Raw genomic sequence first — 19309 nt, forward strand, 5'->3', positions numbered from 1 at the left:
ATTCTATTGCGCGTGAGACAACGTCTATTTTCTACTGATTTTATTTAACTTCTTTTACGCAACTTCGCTTTTGGACGTGACAATGATACGAAACTCACGAAAACAAAAGGTGGGCTACTATCATACGTCATAAATTGCAGGTTAATACATATTTTGTTCTGAACATGTATCATTAATGATAAAATTATTTATGACGCTTGGCAGTCGTTGACAAATTGTTGGCCTATTCAGCGTACCAGCAACAGATTATCAGTTTTTATTGGCGCGAAGCGTCCCCGAACAGTAGGAATGTTGAGCAAGCAAACGACTTCGCTCAAGTTTCGCACGAATTGGAATCGGATTACGCGGTTCCAGTTTAATTACGAAATTGAACGACCGTATACTGGTTTCGCTATAGTTTCGTCCATACGACTTACTTTTCATTTCGTTACGAACGCACTCCACTATTACTTATCCAAGCATTTCTACCGAAGAAGGCAATGCAATCGATTGAATAAATTGAAAAAATGCTTTGCCGATATTTTCTGCGTGTTGTGCAGATACAGAAGCAAATTGTGTTTTTATAAATTTGAAGAAAAAAAAATTCCGGTACCGGGAATCGAACCCGAGCCTCCTGGGTGAGAGCCAAGTATCCTAGCCACTAGACCATACCGGACTTACTAACAATTTAGCTGTGAAATCGTGACCTGTTCAGTGAAGATTAATTATAATTTGGCGAGAAACATTTTTCAATGTTTCCAGCCACTAGACCATACCGACTTATCAATATTTGACTTTAGCCGCTATACCATACCGAGATATTATTATTTCGTCGAAGAATCCTTTGTCATCGAAACAGAAGTTCAAATACGAAGAAAACTGTTTACCAACTACGTTCATGAGATCATTACAGCGTACAGAATTATTATTTCTATGAACAAGTTTCTCTTTCGACATTCCATTGTGCGGAAGTGCACGTACCCAGGAATATATGATACTTTTCTAACCACTTTCCTTAATGGTGCAAAGTCGTTACTCACGGCCAAGTGCCGGAACGTTTCCTGCGACGCATTTCCGGGTCCTTGTCGTAATCCTCGAGGAAGGGCACATCCTTATAGGCATCGTCAATGCTGATGCTTCCTTTATTCTTGGCGATGCACCTCCAGTCAAGCATTTCGCTTACGCTTCGTCGTCGTGGCTTTTCCCTCACCATTTCCATCATCCGTTAATCATCTCCTTTTCGAATCGTTTCAACAACGTCCCGTAAATCCGCTGACCGAGTTACGCATTTTCGGCGATTCGTTCTCACTGGCTTTACAAGATCCATCAACGCAACACGTGTTCCATGCAACGAACTTTCGACAAGACCGCACATATGTTCAACCCTTCGAAAGTTTAAAATATTTATCGAAAGTACCCTCTTTTAAAAATATCGCTGTACAGCGTCCCTCGACGTTTTGTTTTGCAGTAAAATGATCGACGCTTCGGTTATTCGAAATATTAATCGGTCGCCAATCACGCGACACGTGATTTTTTCGCGCGATACTTTCAAAAGCCCTACGAGACACGCGCTTTCTTTTTTCTTTTACGTAAGTGGAAATAATTAATGTCTAGCTCGTACTGACCTGGTAACTAAAGACCCCATTCTGAAAAGCAGTCGGTAGAAAAAGGAAAAACGACTTCGTTGAAGTTACACGCGAGTATAAATAAAACTTAGAAAGTGTTGCGCAATTCTCGCTTGATGGTAATAAATTTGTGTCAGTGTAGTTTCTCATGCACAAGAAACTACACACGTCTAGACATTAACACGAGTTTAATATTGATGTAAATTAAAAAAATGCTTACGTTTTTGCTTCCTGTTATGAACGTCTAGCGCAGTGTTTCCCAACCTTTTTTGGATTGTGCCTCCCACCCTTTCCAAGCACAATAATAAACCAAGTTCTGAATACGTATGATACAAACAGGCAGTTTAAATGAAAACAAATTTTTTAAACGAATGCAATATAATTTTCCAATTGCATCTAAAATATTAAAAATTGTCTTCCCTGTAGGGCGTACGCCTTAGGTTGGTAACACTGGTCTAACGATTAAATTGTCTAACAAAAGTTGCTCCAGAACGGGTGATACGAGTTAATATTATTTGATTTTAGCGCGAGTTTGTAGCCTACTTGCAAACTTCGACAATTTCACTTAGTAATGAATAGAGTAATTGGCTATTTGTTATCAAAACCCATTTTTCATCTATTATTTATCTTATCGCTCAACACGAGTATACATATACTTTAATACATATTTACATAATATTTTTGTAGTTTCGTTTCCCTATCTTTCAGTATTTCAATATTCCGTTCGGCAGCGACTAAAAACCATCGAAAACGGTTAAAAAAAATGTCATACGCCCTAAATTAACGAATACATTTGCACAATTGTTAATGTTAATTTTAGATCAAGCAAGAATTCGCTTCCATGACCAAATTAGAATGTCAAATTATAGAGACGCCCGTCATCGTTCCCGAGGTCAATTAGAAATTGAAAATGCAATTTTGCTGTCGCCTTGATCGCGGCTAGAAAATTATTCGTCCGTTGAAACAATTTACGTTGACGCACGGCTGTATAACAAAGCATCGAGTTACGAACACGTTAAAATCACGTGAAGCGGGAAAATGCTTCCCCGTATTTTCGATAAACGCATATTCGGCTGCGCCAATTCGTTCGTCGATGGGATGTTTAACCGCGAAATTGCGTCGAACTATTTTTAAAAGAGAAAGCATACTTACAAGGACGAAATTCTAGTTAAAAGTAACGTCGCGACCGATGAACATTTACGAGCGTTTCGCGAGGTGTACTAGTTACTTTACGTCGATACGGTGCTCGAACTTACAGAACTGCTCGCAAAAGTCTCGCGATGCCCCATGGGGAGACCTTTAGCGTGAAATCGATTGCAGAAAATGCAAGAACGGTTTAGAAACGAGGCCTCGGAACCGGAATTCTGAGTGAATGAACGACAACGATGACGAGAGTACCGCGATCGACGACCGCTCAGGGTTCACTGAGGAGGACCGACTTTACCGGCTGCAGTCTCTGAAAGGCACTTAGGGCTTTCTAACTCGCGCCTCGCCCCACCATGTTGCACGTACTATCTTAATATACGTATGTACGTACGTGATAAAAAAACGTGTCGAGGAAGCAATGGTGGAGGCGTTCATCTGTAACCATCAACACACTTTATGTCGCCTAAAAAATCTGTTAGGTACAAACTTCGAATGAACAAGATCAGTTGTGACTCACCAAAAACTGGTAAGGCGACGTTTTTGCTATGTATTATGCAACCGCACAATGTACTCTATCCTTCATGGACGAATGTACATCAGATTATTACCGAAGGACATGTAATGACAGTTATTTAAAATAAAAGCATGCAATTCTGAAGGCATTCTATAAACCTCAATTGCTTGTCGTGACGTATTCAGCATACTAATGTCACGTTTTTTTGTTCTATTTGAAAAAAAATAAAATGAATACTCAAGTTTGAAACAACGAATTGCTTCTGTTTTTACTTTTGCCCTTGTGCCAATATGAATAGTCAGAGACGCACCTAGGTATTTTGACGTTCGAAGTAATATTTGTTCATTTCTTGTTATATGTGAGGCTAGATTATAATTTTTAAAGAATTAATAATATATGGAATTTCAAAAACACGACTACGTTCTTTTAGTTAATGAAAATTGATACTTTTGAGCTATAGTGTATATGGGTATTTCACATTATTTTTACAGAGGAAACTGATGTAAATAAAATTATATTTGTATATGTGTGTAGAAAATGTTTAAGTAGGTTTTTAAACTTCACGTATCGACAAACGTCATTATACCATAGCGCCCAAAGGCACGTGTTCTTTTTGTTCCTCTCTTGTCACAGTTCTACAAATAGTCGTATATTTAATTGGTGAATGGAATAGATCGCACATGTAACTGCGTATTAACATAAAATTTAAAGTACCTGTTGCTTCGAATGTCTGTCAGTTCATAATTCTTCCGGGGAAAAAAATTATTTATGAGTTTAATTTATACTTCGTGGCATCCTTTTGTTCGGTTGTTTTGAAAGTGAAGGTTGTTTTTACGGTTGTCGGAAGTCTGCGGCTCAAGCGTCTAAATTCTAATCGGTGAAAGCGAGAATGAAAGGCAAATGAACGATTAACTGGTTCATTTACAAGGAAACCTTATAGCAACGCGCTAGTGGTGCTTGCGAGCTTAGACAACATCGAGTTTGACCTATTTTCATTGTTCTTTCAGGGATACGTACAAAAGAATACTCTTATCCTTTTTCACTCGTTCTGGCACTATTGGCGAGGGTAATAACCAAGTTTTCACTATGCTTGCTCTTCTCGCTTTCTGATCACGATTTTCCATTTCCCGTTTTCTCATAGACGACAAAGAAAATTGAAAGTGACATTACGAGAACCAAGAACTGCTGAACGTATTAGAGAGTTTTTAAAGTTTAAATTTTGTATTGTAGATTAATGTTAATTTATAATTTCTACTTGCCTTATTAGGCAAATGTGAATAAACAACGAGCAAAAATGAACAGATAAAAATGATATAACATGACGACTTGACAGCTTTTATATAATCTTTACACATACGGTAATCAACATCAATGCCCACAAGTATGATTCACTTCGATCTTCCATGTCTTACCATTGCAATTTCGATTAAATCATATCTTGCTTTATTTGTACGCGCAAACACGCAATTTTTCATCGACTTGTATTCACGTTGAATTTAAAAAAAGAACTCTTCAAAAATGGATATTAGTACGTAGTAAAAATGGCACGTTCTGTAGTTTTTATTTTTAAGTGCTGACAATGTTCAGTGCAAAAGTAGAATTGTATTCATGTAAGAACTGTCAATTTTAATGATAACAAGGTGATTTCGACAACGATGCTTCAAAAAGTCTTATGGCCAACAGAACTGCAAAAAGGTTTCTTTCCATGGAACTGTATTTTTCCATCTAAAAGAAATTGGAAGATATTCAAGCATGGCAAATGGTTAATTACTAATATTTAATATGAATACTTATAATCTGCTGTTTTACGTCATAACCGGAATAAGATGGCAGGAAACTATAGATGATAAGAGTAAATGCATCATTAAAGTAGTAAAATGTGTTTGGTTTGTATTGTTTCGAAATTCCCCAAGAATACGAACGAACTTACTAGTTTGATACAATTAGGACTAAGTTCGCGAAATTTATTTTCCACGTTTGAGCGCGGATAAAAGTATATATCTCGAAAAAACTTGATTTCTATTCCTGTTTTCTTTTTGTTATTCTTCTTGACGTTATCCCTGATTATTCCAGCAGAAAGGTTACATCTTGATAAGAACTTGTGGCCGACTTCCGGCCACAGTGTTCGTGTCGCAGTGTTGTTGAACCCTACACACCGCGTTCAACGGTTTCGGTTGGCTCCTCGTAGTTTACTCATGGAAAGAAAATATTTTCTCGCGAATCCAACGCGCGGCTCGATGCCTCTTCGATTGCGTAATAAACAGTGATACGTACCGCGAGAAGTATATATAACAAGCAGGTCGTAAGGCATAACTGTAAACCAGTTGCACGTAATGCAATTATGGTATGAAAGTGATCAAAATGTATTGCAGCCGCCGGCACCGCGTTGCAAAACCGATGGGACGAGGAGCAAACCGAAATATCCCGCAGAGAAACAGGCGCCTTGCCAGGGCCGTACCAATTATTTACACCTTTTTTTTTCGTAATAGATAACACCGGTACTCGAGACACACAATGTTACATAAATAAGTCTGAAACAAAACGTTCTCCAACGAACTCTCCAACTAAACGAATACGAACGTCGCGAGAGAGAAGACAACATTATAATGGCCTAATCTAAATTATACGCTGGTTAGAAAAGAAATTTAACAAGAGAAATCTTTGCGTTCCAGAGATGACGGAGCATATGTTGCGTAAATCCTAATAGCGCTAAATATTCCTCTACCTGTTTATGTATATGTCATAAATTCAAATTATGATAATCAAAATCGTTAATCCAGTAATCACGACTGAAATTTACATATTATAGATTTTTGTAACATCAGGAACTAATAATATTTATCAGATTTCTATACTTTTGAAATACTACATGTATATCGAAAGAGGATATACAGGGTGTTCGGCCACCCCTGGGAAAAATTTGAATGGGGTATTCTAGAGGCCAAAATAAGACGAAAATCAAGAATACCAATTTGTTGATGAAGGCTTCGTTAAAAAGTTATTAACAATTAAATTCAAAAATTTCAAATCGTTCTGGAAAAAATATTTTCGGTCGCGGGGGTTAATTACAATCATTTTTGGTGAATAGACATACCTTCGAAATTCTATTCACTTTTGGAGAAAAAAATCGAGTAGATGCTGAAATTTTTCGACGAAAAAAAAAATTTTTAATTAATTCTGAAAAAATTATTTTCGGTTGTGGGGGTCAATTACAATCATTTTTGGTGAATAGACATACCCCCGAAATCTTGCGCATTTTCAAGAAAAAAATTCAGTACGGGTGGAACTTTAAATGTTAATAACTTTTTAACGAAGCCTCGATCAACAAATTCGTATTCTTGATTTTCGTCTTATTTTGGTCTCTAGAATCGCCCATTAAAATTTTCCCCAGGGGTGGCTGAACACCCTATATGTATACCTATATGCCTTCTCGAATTTTTTTCTCGAAAGTGGGTAGGATTTCCGGTGTGTGTGTATTCACCAAAAATGATTGTAATTGACCCCCGCAATCGAAAATAATTTTTTCAGAATTAATTAATAATTTTTTTTTTCGTCGAAAAATTAGGCACCTACCCTCTCGATTTTTTTTAAAAATTCCTTTTTCATTTTTAGTAATTTTGTTTGACGTCCTACAGAAAAGTTGTCTAATACTTTTCTGTAGGTACCCATGAGCTCTACTTCAGAAAAAAGTTTCATTGAAATATATTCACAATTGTAGGAGTTATGGCTGTTTGAAAATTGGACCATTTTTATTGGGTTCTTCTCAGTTTACAGGGTCAAGGAACAACTTTTCGAATATTTTTGCAATTTCTACATATTCTTCGTCTAAATACGCGTCGTTTGCATTTTTGAAAATTAGAATCGTCCAATCCGTTCAGAAGTTATGACGTTTTAAAGATTCGCATGAAAATTCGGGCAGACATTTCTGGCCAGAAATTAGATTTTCGGTAAGGAATTTTTTTCTCGAAACTGAGTAGAATTTCGGGGGTATGTCTGTTGACCAAAAATGCTTCCAATTGACCCCTGCAACTAAAAATAATTTTTCCAAGACGATTTGAAAGTCTTTTTTTTCACCCAAAACTTTCAGCACTTACTTGAATTTTTTTCTCGAAAGTGGGTAGGATTTCGGAAGTATGTGTATTCACCAAAAATGATTGTAATTTACCTCCGCAACCGAAAATAATTTTCCAGAACGATTTGAAATTTTTGAATTTAATTGTTAATAACTTTTTAACGAAGCCTCCATCAACAAATTGGTATTCTTGATTTTTGTCTTATTTTGGCCTCTAAAATCCTCTATTAAAATGTTTTCTAGGGGTGGCCGAACACCCTATATATAAAATAAGACATGCATATAAAAATATCAATTATATTATTTTATTTCGAAAATAATTTTGAAAACAATTGCCTACTCGGAATGAAATTAGAAATGATAGATGTATCTTCGGGGATTAAAATTACAAACCTATTTGCGGCACTACGTGTTAAGATTCAACGATAAAAAAATTAATATAAGTATACTTTATAGGTATTTTAAAGATTAATTAAAAAATTTGTATAAGTGTTTGGTATTTTGTATATCTTTTATACATATTTTTAATTTTGAATATACCATTTAGCAATGATTTACGTAGAATGTAAATATAAAGTGTGGTCGACATGTTTTCATAGTAATTTTCCTTAAACGTTCCACGACGAAAAGTAAAATGAAAATATTGCGTGTTTCGTTCAACAGTTCTTATTTTCAATTAAAGTTTATATAAATAAACCTAATACAACATTTATTGGTTTGATTATAACCCTCAATTATTAATCAAATTATATTTTGCCCTGCCCTATTAACCTACATTATTCGAAAATGTCACGATGGTGCAATTGTTGACTGTCTTCAGATTGCTTGCAAAGCATATTTGCTTTATCCGTTCACTCTTCGATTACTTGTTTTATTCTCTATTGGCTTCAAAACAGACAACGAAGGGGGTCGAGTATAGGATGACGAGACGATAAATGCAGAGATAGAGTAACTAAGAAATATATTCTATAATGGCCTTGAACGGTTAAAAATATTTTACACAAATTGAGAAGCCCTTTTTTTCAACAACACGTCACCCTGTCTGTTGCTATCTTTCTAAATGGTTTTAAATCTTTTCGAAAAGCTGTCATTCAACACCCCATAGAAAGAGGTCTGCAAATCACAAATCATATTGTTCGCCATTACTTGACCCATACACTTTAGGGCGCATGGTTTATCTCAAGCTCCTATTCGATCCTTGACTCAGCTATAAACCTTTCAAAAACGGAATGGCATCGAACTACCTGCCTTCAAACTATCTTTGAAAATACGTTGAGGCTAACTCGGCAATATTTAGGTAATTATCCCCTTTTACATCCGCCTGAAAGACAAACTTTCAAAGGATACACTTTCCACGGAATGAAAGCATATGTAAAATGCAGACTTATGTGCATTTCGTGAAATTGGAGACTTTCTCACAGAAGAATACAAAACCTGCGATTTAACGATGCTATTATGGTTAACAATGAGGTCTACGTCCTTCTAAAAGTGTATTTACGCGACCGGGAATGGACATCCTTCCTCTATGATTGGCAATAAATATCCTTGTACCTCGCAAATATCGCGTTTTCTCAGTCAAATTGCAATAATAAACCCGGAAAATTATACAACTGTAACAAATGACATTGGTCGAAATTGCGTGAAAGTGTGTCACAAGAAATAGTCTCAAGATGTAGAACGGAAAGTACTAACACGTGCGATGGTGGTGTAATGGTCAGCATAGTTGCCTTCCAAGCAGTTGATCCGGGTTCGATTCCCGGCCATCGCACACTTTTTTATTTTTGCAATTTTTGTCAATTTAATACTTTGAATTATTGTAATATTCATTATTTATACATATATTATGTTCTACTAACAAAACGTATTATTAATCGAATATTATTTGTAGAATTAAAAAACATGTTCCATTAAATCCTGCAAAAATTATACATAGCCCTATACTATACTCGATCAAAAATTATTTTTACTTATAATTATTCATTGTTTTTCTTAAACTGTCAATATTTTTAAATTGAAAGTTTAAATTAAAATTTTCTCGTATGTTTCGAATTTGGTATATATGAATTTATTTAATAAATCATAAAATAAAAGTTTTAATAAAGAAAATATAATTATGTTGTGATTACAACGTTTTATTTATGAAATGTAATTAATATAAATCCAATTGTGTGAAACTAGTTTCTATCAAAGTAATGCAATGTGAGCAAGAAGCACTGCTGGTGTAGTGGTATCATGCGAGATTCCCATTCTTGCGACCCGGGTTCGATTCCCGGGCAGTGCAGACGTTACTTTTTTTTATCGTAACAATTTTTTGTATATACATACGAATATCACGCAATTGTCGTTTATGAAAAATATGATAAAAATTGCTTTGTATCAATTATAAAAAAAACAAGGAATCAAGAAATTGCGAACACTTTGCGCGTGATAACTTAATCACGTCTGCATTTACGATGTGTTTTTATACCAATATATAATGTCAGTTTATAATAACACGCATGATTCATAATACAAAAAGACACGTTTTATTAATTTTATTCACAGCTTACGGAGACTTTGATCTTCGTTATTTTAATAGTAACGTCTCGATTTATAAAGTGTTTAATAAACTTATACCGAATATAGCGTAATTGTTTACTATACCTGTTGATTTTAATGATACATGAATTTCTATTGAACAAGGCTGCCCTACCGAGAATACTTCCACTACGTTGCATCACTATACATCGAGCATCACTACACTGAAATGACCTGACAACGAACACTTCAATCCATGCGCAACCAGTGCATTGTCGGGGAACAACAGACAATAAAAATATCCAATGATAAGCGAGAACCTCAACGATAACCCAACATTAACGATAGAAAAAGATTGTTCTCGCGAATCGCTCGTGCATCGTGATTTTTGATTATTTGTTGAATTTCAAATTACTGTATTTATGAAGTTATACTTGTGTTTTCTAGTTAATCGGTAATTATATTTTTTCTACGCAACAAAATATACGATACACTTTTCAAACGACTTACAATTAATCGCAAACTGTTCCCATGACTGTTTAGCGTTAGTCTTTCGCGAGTGTCGTTTGATACCACTGCTACAGAAAGCTACAGAAAACAAATCTAAATTCTGTTACGACATGTGTGGACGAAATCTTATCTAAATGAAATTACTATACAGTTAAAATGACTTACTTTATTTCACGCGATTACTGATACCAAATGTTATCGGACTTAAGACGTTCAAGGTTCATGATATTTAGTTGAATTTCAATGTAGCGTACCAGGAATCGTTTTAAATAACTGGTTCGTCGCATTATCGTACACAGACATTGCATAACAAGTAAATAAAGCGAGCACGTGCTTCCAGTGAAATTTACAAACTCCGAAATATGATTCTAACGTCATAAAGACCTTGTCTTTTTTAAAAAAGAGATTCAAATGTTCAAACGATCGAAAATCTTGAATAGACGATGACCCCAAACAAGATATTATACGATAAAACAGAACTTATCAGCGAAGAAATTTTTGTAAGCTTACGTAGCTGATATTGAATTGAACCGCCATCGTGGTTATCGTCCATACTGATAAGTGTTACCAACATGGCAAATTAGATCGTCGTATTGTTAGTTTCTTAAAAGGACTCAGTCTCTAACAATGGTTGATTATCGAAAGTAAGATACGATTTAGTTCGATAACAATTATTATCATCAGATGGCAAGAATGATATAAATTTAAAAGTAATAGCAATATACCCAAAAATACAATTATTGCAATTCTTTGAATAACTTCTTACCAAAAAAAAAATTAGCATATTTTCATTTCCAACGTTGTTGATTTAAAACTTTGACATACGAAGGATAATAAAGCATGAGTCATATTTCACAAATATTAACGAAATTCATTAAATGCAGCGTAATGTATTACTTAAATGTAATCTGGCGAGCAGGTGTTACTAAATTCCACTAGAATCGGTTAAGCGATAACGTATCAAAAGCAAACGTCGTTCCAGGTGTCTAGCGTATGCACGAACAACCCTGATTACAGACGAAAGTAGTTAACCTGACCGTGACTCCATGCCGAAACGACTGACTTGTTTACAAGCATCTGTAAACCTGTATACTTCGCGTTTCAATCGCACCGCGTCGCGCGAGAAAGTTTCTTCTAAGGCTCAAGGTTAATTTACAACATACCCGATCGAAAGCTAGTTTCTTTTTTCACATATACCTGCTCGCCAGTTATGAAAATCCTCGTTGCAGCTCGGAATGCTTAACGAATAAAGACGATCGGAGCTGATCGGGTCCTTGCCGGCTTATGTGTCGTTCGCAACGACACAAAGGCTAATATAAATAGAAGGCAACTACATCAACTACTGGAACAATCTAGGACATAACGAAGCGTGTTGGGACGTTGCGGTACAATAGAACAAAATAGGTGCATAGTAGTGAACAAAAAATTTAACTCAAACGGATTGTGTTGCACTCGGCACGCGTAAAACAAGCGACAACGTCTGGAGGAAGTGTGTCTATACTTTATACGATCCAAAGACATGTCTTCCTTTGTCTACAGGAAAGGAAGAACGCGACCGTGCAAACGTCACTGTCGAAAAATTCAACTGTTATACCGATACAGACACACCACGCTGCAGACAATACACAGAATTTCTGTCATGCTAATGGCGCCAGTTGCAGGCATACAGGCTACAAAGTAGAAAACTGCGTTACCTTCGCGGCTCCACTGTGTTGATGTAATCGACCGTTAACTCGAACTGCACGTTGCTTCAAGAGAAAAAGACAGTATTATAGGTTGGCAAAGAATAGATCGAACAGATAGTATAAATACATCGCGAGTATAAATATAACGAGCAAAAATATCTTTCTACGCTCACAAAGTGACACTTTATTTTCGATATTTCTAACCGTCATTTGAAAGTAGTTTACGTTTTGCGGTTGATGGTTAGACGATCTGTAGATCGATACAGCGACGCATATGCAAGATATTAACCTCGAAAAATCATATCGTCGAACAAGATATCCTTGGCTTCGTTGTTGGAAGCCCTTCAGTCATGTCTATAGGAGATTAGTGTTAGGCCCTATGGCCATCAAGAGCGACACGCTAAAGGCTATTGAAAGTACAGCACGTATTTGAAAGACAGTTAATTCGTGATATTAAGGTTAGACTATATTGAAATGTGTTAACGTATGTGTGTAATGGACGCATTCTTGCATCTATGCTCTACACACACTATTCCAAAAGGGAGAGTATTGTTGCGAATAAGAACGGCAAGGTCCGTTTATGGCCTTGGCCTAGATCGCCCAAATCATTTCAGCGAAGGGATTCGATCTAACCATACGTTTAAGAATGGTACATTAAAATGAACACAACAAGATTGAAAACCACCCGTTGGTGCTTGCTGTTTCTCCCTAATCATTTGATGAAAGTTATTATTTTTGATCAGGCACGAGCAACTTGCTCTAGGCAATCAGCCATAAAAACTATTAAGAGAATGTCGAAATTAGATAAGAGACCCAATTCGTAACACAAAGTAGATAATAAAATTGTAACAATTGCATGTATAAAAATATCTAAGCAGACAAGCTACATTTAGCTCGCGAGTCCTAATTTTCGAGGTTATCCATATGCACATTAGATCAGCGGTTCTTAACCTTTTGCGTATCACAGACCTCGTTAAAATAATTTTTTATTGTCACGAACTTTCAAGGCATAATTAAAATAAAGAGAATTGTGTACATTTAAAAGTAATCTCTACATGTGAAAGATAACATTGAGTATATTTCTATTAAGAACGGGTTCGACGAATATTGATTTCTAACAAAGTCTCCAATTACTCAGTCTTTTACTTTAACTTAACGTGGTCTGGGTTAGGTTAGATTAACAGGTTGAGAAACGCTGCTTTAGATCATCTAACCATTAGTTTAATCAGCTATAAATGCAAAAAAGAAATTTTCCTTATATGAGAATATTAACATTTATATAATATCGTATATATTTGCAAGTTAATTGGAGAAAAAAAATAGAAAAAAAGAGATGTGCGATGGCCGGGAATCGAACCCGGATCAACTGCTTGGAAGGCAACTATGCTGACCATTACACCACCATCGCACTTGATATTACGTCGTCAAACAAATATTGACTAATGTATAGTAATCGATATTGCAATGCATCGTGAGTTTGTCCTTGACTTTTACGCGGACTTACGTCTAGGAAATTTTGTTGATATTCATGAGCGTACGACCACCTGTGAACGCCACGACCAGTCTCGATCAATGAATGCTCGTTTATTTTTAACGCAGACTTATCGGCGCGTACGATACATTGCCGGGGCGAATAAAAGCTGCGTTGGTGCCAATTTTATTTTCAGAAAATTGTTTCTATTATTTGTCCACATAGTAGCCGTAAAATGCGATAACGCCGATGCATATATATATGTTGCAGACGCAGGTGTACAAAGTTGAAGTGACGCGCATGGTCGTTGAAATTCAAAATGGATCTCGTAACCAGTTAATAAAACGTTTTATATGTGCATATTAACATTCTCACGAATTCAATAAGAATTAAGAATCCATAATGAAATCGATATAATAATGCACACAGAACCTATATAATATCGCAATAATTATAACATTTTTTCGAGTTTTATAACTGTTTTAATTTAGAAACGATATATCTATAACACTTTGGAACAGTTATTTTCTGAACAGTTTCAAACCCCGGGTACGAGGCATCTAAAATCTCACGAAACAAACGATCGATTCGACGATCGTTCACCACGGTCCCCGGTGACGATCGGTAGAAACACGCATGGTAATCGATGGCCCGCATTGGTTGCCTTTCGTGAAACGATACCGCATTGCTCATTTCAACTTTGTTGACGCGTTACTGATAGCGTCAAAGGTCGCTTTACAAAAACTATTGAACTTTGCATTACCTGAAAGTCTGCTGTTTATCCTGCATTCTCGAGATGGCTGTTTTTTTGTGGTGGTTCATTTCCAAGTCCATCATTGCCTTGGCCAATTCTATATCACTTTCGTTCATCGTAGACACCGATACCTCTTCCCTTAGTTGTTTTCCTTCACACGAGGAACGTGCTCTACACTTGTGCGGATTGAAATTGAATGAAATGCAACGATTCGCAGCTGAACTGTTCGGAAAGTAGTTACGAGAACCGCACCGAGAGATGTCTCGTCGCGTACTGAAACACCAGTCGACTTAACCTCACCTTGTTGCGCCTACAGATTCGTGCTCCTCTAATGAGACTCTCTTACCCTTTCCCTCTTTTTCCTTCTCTCCTCGCTCGCCGCGAATAATATTGTCGTGTAAATACCGGCTATGCGAATAGAGCGATTCTATTATCATTGGTCGGGGTCCTGGTGGTCTGCTCTTTTTAGATATTATTGGACCCGAGTATTCCATTTTTGAATGACCTTTAGTGTTTAGAATCAATGTTTTTTTATTCAGTATCAAAAAACGTAACATGTACGAGCCATGAATGGATAACATTGTCATTTACCGTAGATTGTTGCTCTGAATTCTCTTCGTGGCCCAAGCAATAATTTCTTCATAATATTCTGCATATGCACTACCAATGTTTTTTGTAGTTTCAAATTCACTAGAACCTTTACGAAATTCGTGTAACACGACAGGACGAAAATGAATCTTGTTCTTGCCCATAATTCTTCCTGCACACTTCTTACGAAACACAAAAAATTCACGATAAAGTTGCATTGAAAGTAAACATAGAGATTTTATAAGGTACATGGCCACCAGGTCAAACGATGTTTTGTTTTCGGACAACATAAAATGCAAGAAATCTTGCTCTTTGGAAGATGCCCCTTACTTAACGGTTTTGGAGTTAGTGCTGTTTCTTGCAGTCCTCGTGGAAGCATCTCTGCTTTGCCCACTCCAGGTCTTGGGGACAATATTTCTGTTCTATCGCCAATACAACGTCGAACTGCTTCGTTGTAAACATGTCTAGCCATACTAGTCTAAACAATCGATGCCAAAGCACTCGATAGCTATGGGACTTCGAGTCACCAGACATTGGGATATACGCGAGGGTGCATAGTTTTCGTTAAGGATCTCCCATTCAGTCATCGACCCTACCATAAATTTTCAGAAAGCGAAAGTCGACCTATCTACTTTCAAAACATTCTTAAAACATGTACAGTCAGTGACAAAAGTCTTCATACACCCCATAAATTTTAATTATTGTAACAAATATAGTACCTTGAGCTACATTTTATTTTTCATAAAATTGTGTGTTAATTAAATTTAGACAAGTCTTAAAGAAATAAAATTATTTATTAAATTTATGAACAGAAAAACACATTGAAACACAAAAGTGTTCAAACATTTATAATGTTTACGTAAACTAAACAATATTAAATTTAATATTATATTAATATCTTCTAGGCTCTCCTTTTTCATCAGTAATGGCCTGTAATCATTTGGGCATCGACAAAATTAATGTTCTTGTAATATCTGGAGTAATTTCGTTCCAAGCTTTTTGTTAATGAATTTTTAAAGATTTTTCATCTGTAATATGATATTTTTTGATTCTGCTACTTAAATCTGCCCAAATGTGCTTGATGGAGCTAAAATCTGGCGATTGGGGTAGTGTAAACAATTGTCGCGGTACATTGTACAATAACCGATGTTTAACAATCAGCACCGTATGCCTCGGATCGCTATTCTATTGGAAGATCCATTCATTTTTTATGCCTAAACATTCAATTGAGGTTGGCAAATTATATCAGAATATATAAACAAATTTTAGGCTTTTAGTAAATACTAAATTTCCTGTTCCGGATGCTCCAATTACACCCCAAACATTACGTGCCCTCCACCATGCTTAATAGTTCGAATTAAATTTTTAATATCCATCTTCGTATTTCTTTTTCTCCAAACTTTTCCTCTACTATCAGATCCGAAAATATTACACTTGCTTTGTAAATACAACTTTCTTCCAAAATTCAAAATCTTTATTAATATATTCTTTCGCAAATTCCAATCGTAGTTGATGATTTATTCTATAAATGGTTTTATTTCGCTCCTTACAGTTTCTGGATAACAACTTTTGCCTGTCGTTTTCACAAAATGTTGCATTTAGGTCTGGGTTAGGTCTGGCTTGAAAAAATAATGGGATTTTGATATTTCTTAACAAAATTTTAAAAATCTCAAGAATGCGTGGACCAATTCCAATGATTTTTAAGTATGTTATTCAAGATGCGATTCTGAACAACTTTTATCTGAATATTAATTACCGTCCAGTCGTAGTTTTCAAAATTTTATCGTAGTTTAAAATTATAAAAGTAGATTACTTTTTTGAGCTCCCTCAATCTACGGTAATAGACATTTCTTTCATATTATTCGTCTTTAGGACCTCACAGATTTAAATATACGTATAATACAAGATAAGTCAATTCACCTGATATGAATCTAATAGAAAATGTTTGGAATTTACTTAAAACAGTAGTCGATTTGAAAGAAAAGATTGTAGATATTTTGCAAAATAGCAAAAATGTAAAAAAACATGATCAAACGATGTATACATAAAATTCCAGAAAGAATACAAGCATTAATCGAAGTAAACGGAGAAAATACACGTTATTAGTATGTATTTTGTGTATTTAATAAACATTTTATTAACATTCACTCACGCCTTGTAATTAAATTAAAAGCATTATAAACTTGAAAATTTTGGGTGACCCTAACTCTATGACAGTTTATATTTCTTTTCATTGTTGGAATATAAACTTTTTTAAAAAAAACCGGAAAGAATATATTGTTTCAGGACAACGCCACTACCGCGTAGATTAACTACAATTTTAGACGGTGTCGAAAGACACGTTCGATGGAAATAATGTTAAGATAATTTTTAAGGTCATTTGCTATTTTTACTGTACTTATCTTTCGACCACGTTTTACTTTGTGAAGTTATCAACATATGCGCTTGCTTCTTGGAAGGTTTTCTTTCACCAAATGGATCGGTTACGGAGGACAATAGATCAATATGTTTATGTGAATTTCTTACAAAATGTATTATTGTCTTGTGCAACCAACGATTTATGTGAGGATTAAATACTTTAAGTGCAAAATCATCCAAAGTTCACTTTCTGCGGAGCAAAGCAATTTATATGTGATAACGATATTGCCGTAATGAATCAATTAATCATTGGGTTTAAGTTCAATAGAAATGATATAACTCGACGTTGGAAAAACAGTCAATGTCAACAACTGTCAAGTTTGAATGATTAATTCGATATTATTCAAAAGGTGAACAGATATCGAAGTGAATCGGTGCATTCGGCTTGTGGCAATTCACAGCGCGAGGCCACGAAACCAGAAAATTAAAAATTTTTATTTAGAATTATGTCATATCAACAATATTTAATTATTATAGAAGAATTTTTGCTAAGTTGCCGTAAAACAAGTAATAAAATAAAATTGCCATTTGCATTATTATCTGCTGCATTTTCATACTTTGTTGTGTTGAAGATAAGGTGGATATAATTTATAAAAAAATTCATATAAAATGTTTAATAAAACTTCAATGGATCTCGGAAAGGAATTTCGTGCCTTAGACGTTTCACCAAGAAAATGGAGATCAAAATTATTTTATAATATACAGTTGTCTTCGTTATTTACTACTTAAAAACAACTGTCACAGGAAACGTATAAAAATTTAATAGATTTAGTGTTTTATATAAGACTAATTCGTTACGAATATTTTAAAACTATTCATATAATCAAATGTGTAATACAACAAATTTTGTACTTGAAGTAGAAAATAAATAGAAATTATAAAATTGTATTCATAAAGTGAATAATGCAGTTCTGAAAATAAACAAATCTTTGTTTAAGTTGTTTTCTTAATGGAATTCATTATTTTTTGTAATTGTAAGTTATCAATTAGGATATACTATTAATTTTAAAAGTGGTATGAGTTATTTAACTGTTCAAAACACACACAATTGTGCAAATTATTAGATAAATTCCACATTAGTTATTAGACAAATATGTTTGAATATGGTCAGACGCAAAAGTTTAAATAATTCGAAGCGGGAAATGCATGACTTAGGCCACTTTTATTAGTGATATAATGTGTGTGATTGTGTATCGATACAGACGAGATATAGAATAGACTATGCATCTTATCACAGACGAGGCATAGATTAGACGTTGCACGCAATGCTTTTTTCTGTTACACGGAATAAGGACTCGCGAGCCCTCTTACCATTTCCGTATCACTTCCAACGTTATCGATCAAAACACTGGAATTCCAATTTAGCTCTTCTAGTGTTTGGAATTAAGACTAAATATTAGGAGAATTTAATAACTTGGAAGCAACCAAAATTAGATCTCAGGGGAAGCTTTAAACGGGCCCCAACATGCAGGACATGTACCGATTTTAAAATTTATTTTTGTATTCTTCTTTAATTTCGTTATATTCCATTCGAATAGCAAGCAAAGAAATTCATACAAGGTACTATTCCCTTCAACATGTTAAATTTTGTTCAAATCATTACGTACTTGTATATTTTGTCTGTGCATTAACTTCCATAAAATGCGTTATCTATCCTATACCACAGATGAGATATATAAGTAGACCTTACACAATATTATCAACAGGTTACAGAAATGAAAACAAGAGGAAGTGAGACAGGAAATGAAATTACAGACATATTCCTGGCCACACATTATTTTTTCGGGAAAGAATTTTTTTCTGGAAATTGCGTAGGATTTCGGGGGTATGTCTGTTCACCAAAAACGATTGTAATTGACCCCCGCAACCGAAAATAATTTTTTCAGAATTAATTAAAAATTTTTTTTTCATCGAAAAATTTAGGCACCTACCCCCTGTCGATTTTTCTTAAAAATGCCTTTTTCATTTTTAGTAATTTTGTTTGACGCCCTACAGAAAAGTTATCTAATACTTTTTTGTAGGTACCCATG

At 35.1% G+C, this 19309-nt stretch overlaps 1 protein-coding gene and 4 non-coding genes across 11 annotated transcripts in view; 2 read left to right on the forward strand and 3 right to left on the reverse strand.

Moving 5' to 3' along the window:
* LOC143351795 (NAD kinase) overlaps window positions 1-14547 on the reverse strand; it is a 29736-nt gene extending 15189 nt beyond the window's left edge. Inside the window, exons 1-2 of one of the 7 annotated variants that reach the window (XM_076783731.1) lie at window positions 14283-14547; window positions 12058-12111 (exon numbers count right to left, since the gene is read on the reverse strand). In XM_076783731.1, the coding sequence (XP_076639846.1) occupies window positions 12058-12111; window positions 14283-14389 (161 nt within the window). In that variant the 5' untranslated portion in view covers window positions 14390-14547. Of the gene's footprint in view, window positions 1-1019; window positions 1365-2756; window positions 3031-9979; window positions 9999-12057; window positions 12112-14282 lie in introns of those variants that run through there. The other 6 variants (XM_076783730.1, XM_076783728.1, XM_076783726.1 and 3 more) reach the window with 6 other exon arrangements.
* On the reverse strand, window positions 584-655 carry Trnae-cuc (transfer RNA glutamic acid (anticodon CUC)). Its single transcript has one exon. It is a non-coding gene; the product is annotated as a tRNA-Glu (tRNA).
* Window positions 9033-9104, forward strand: Trnag-ucc (transfer RNA glycine (anticodon UCC)). Its single transcript has one exon. It is a non-coding gene; the product is annotated as a tRNA-Gly (tRNA).
* Window positions 9547-9617, forward strand: Trnag-ccc (transfer RNA glycine (anticodon CCC)). The gene has a single exon. It is a non-coding gene; the product is annotated as a tRNA-Gly (tRNA).
* Trnag-ucc (transfer RNA glycine (anticodon UCC)) lies at window positions 13385-13456 on the reverse strand. The gene has a single exon. It is a non-coding gene; the product is annotated as a tRNA-Gly (tRNA).
* Window positions 14548-19309: the final 4762 nt, after the last annotated feature.

The sequence above is a fragment of the Colletes latitarsis genome, chromosome 2 (assembly GCF_051014445.1).
Source record: "Colletes latitarsis isolate SP2378_abdomen chromosome 2, iyColLati1, whole genome shotgun sequence".
NCBI lineage: Eukaryota > Metazoa > Arthropoda > Insecta > Hymenoptera > Colletidae > Colletes > Colletes latitarsis.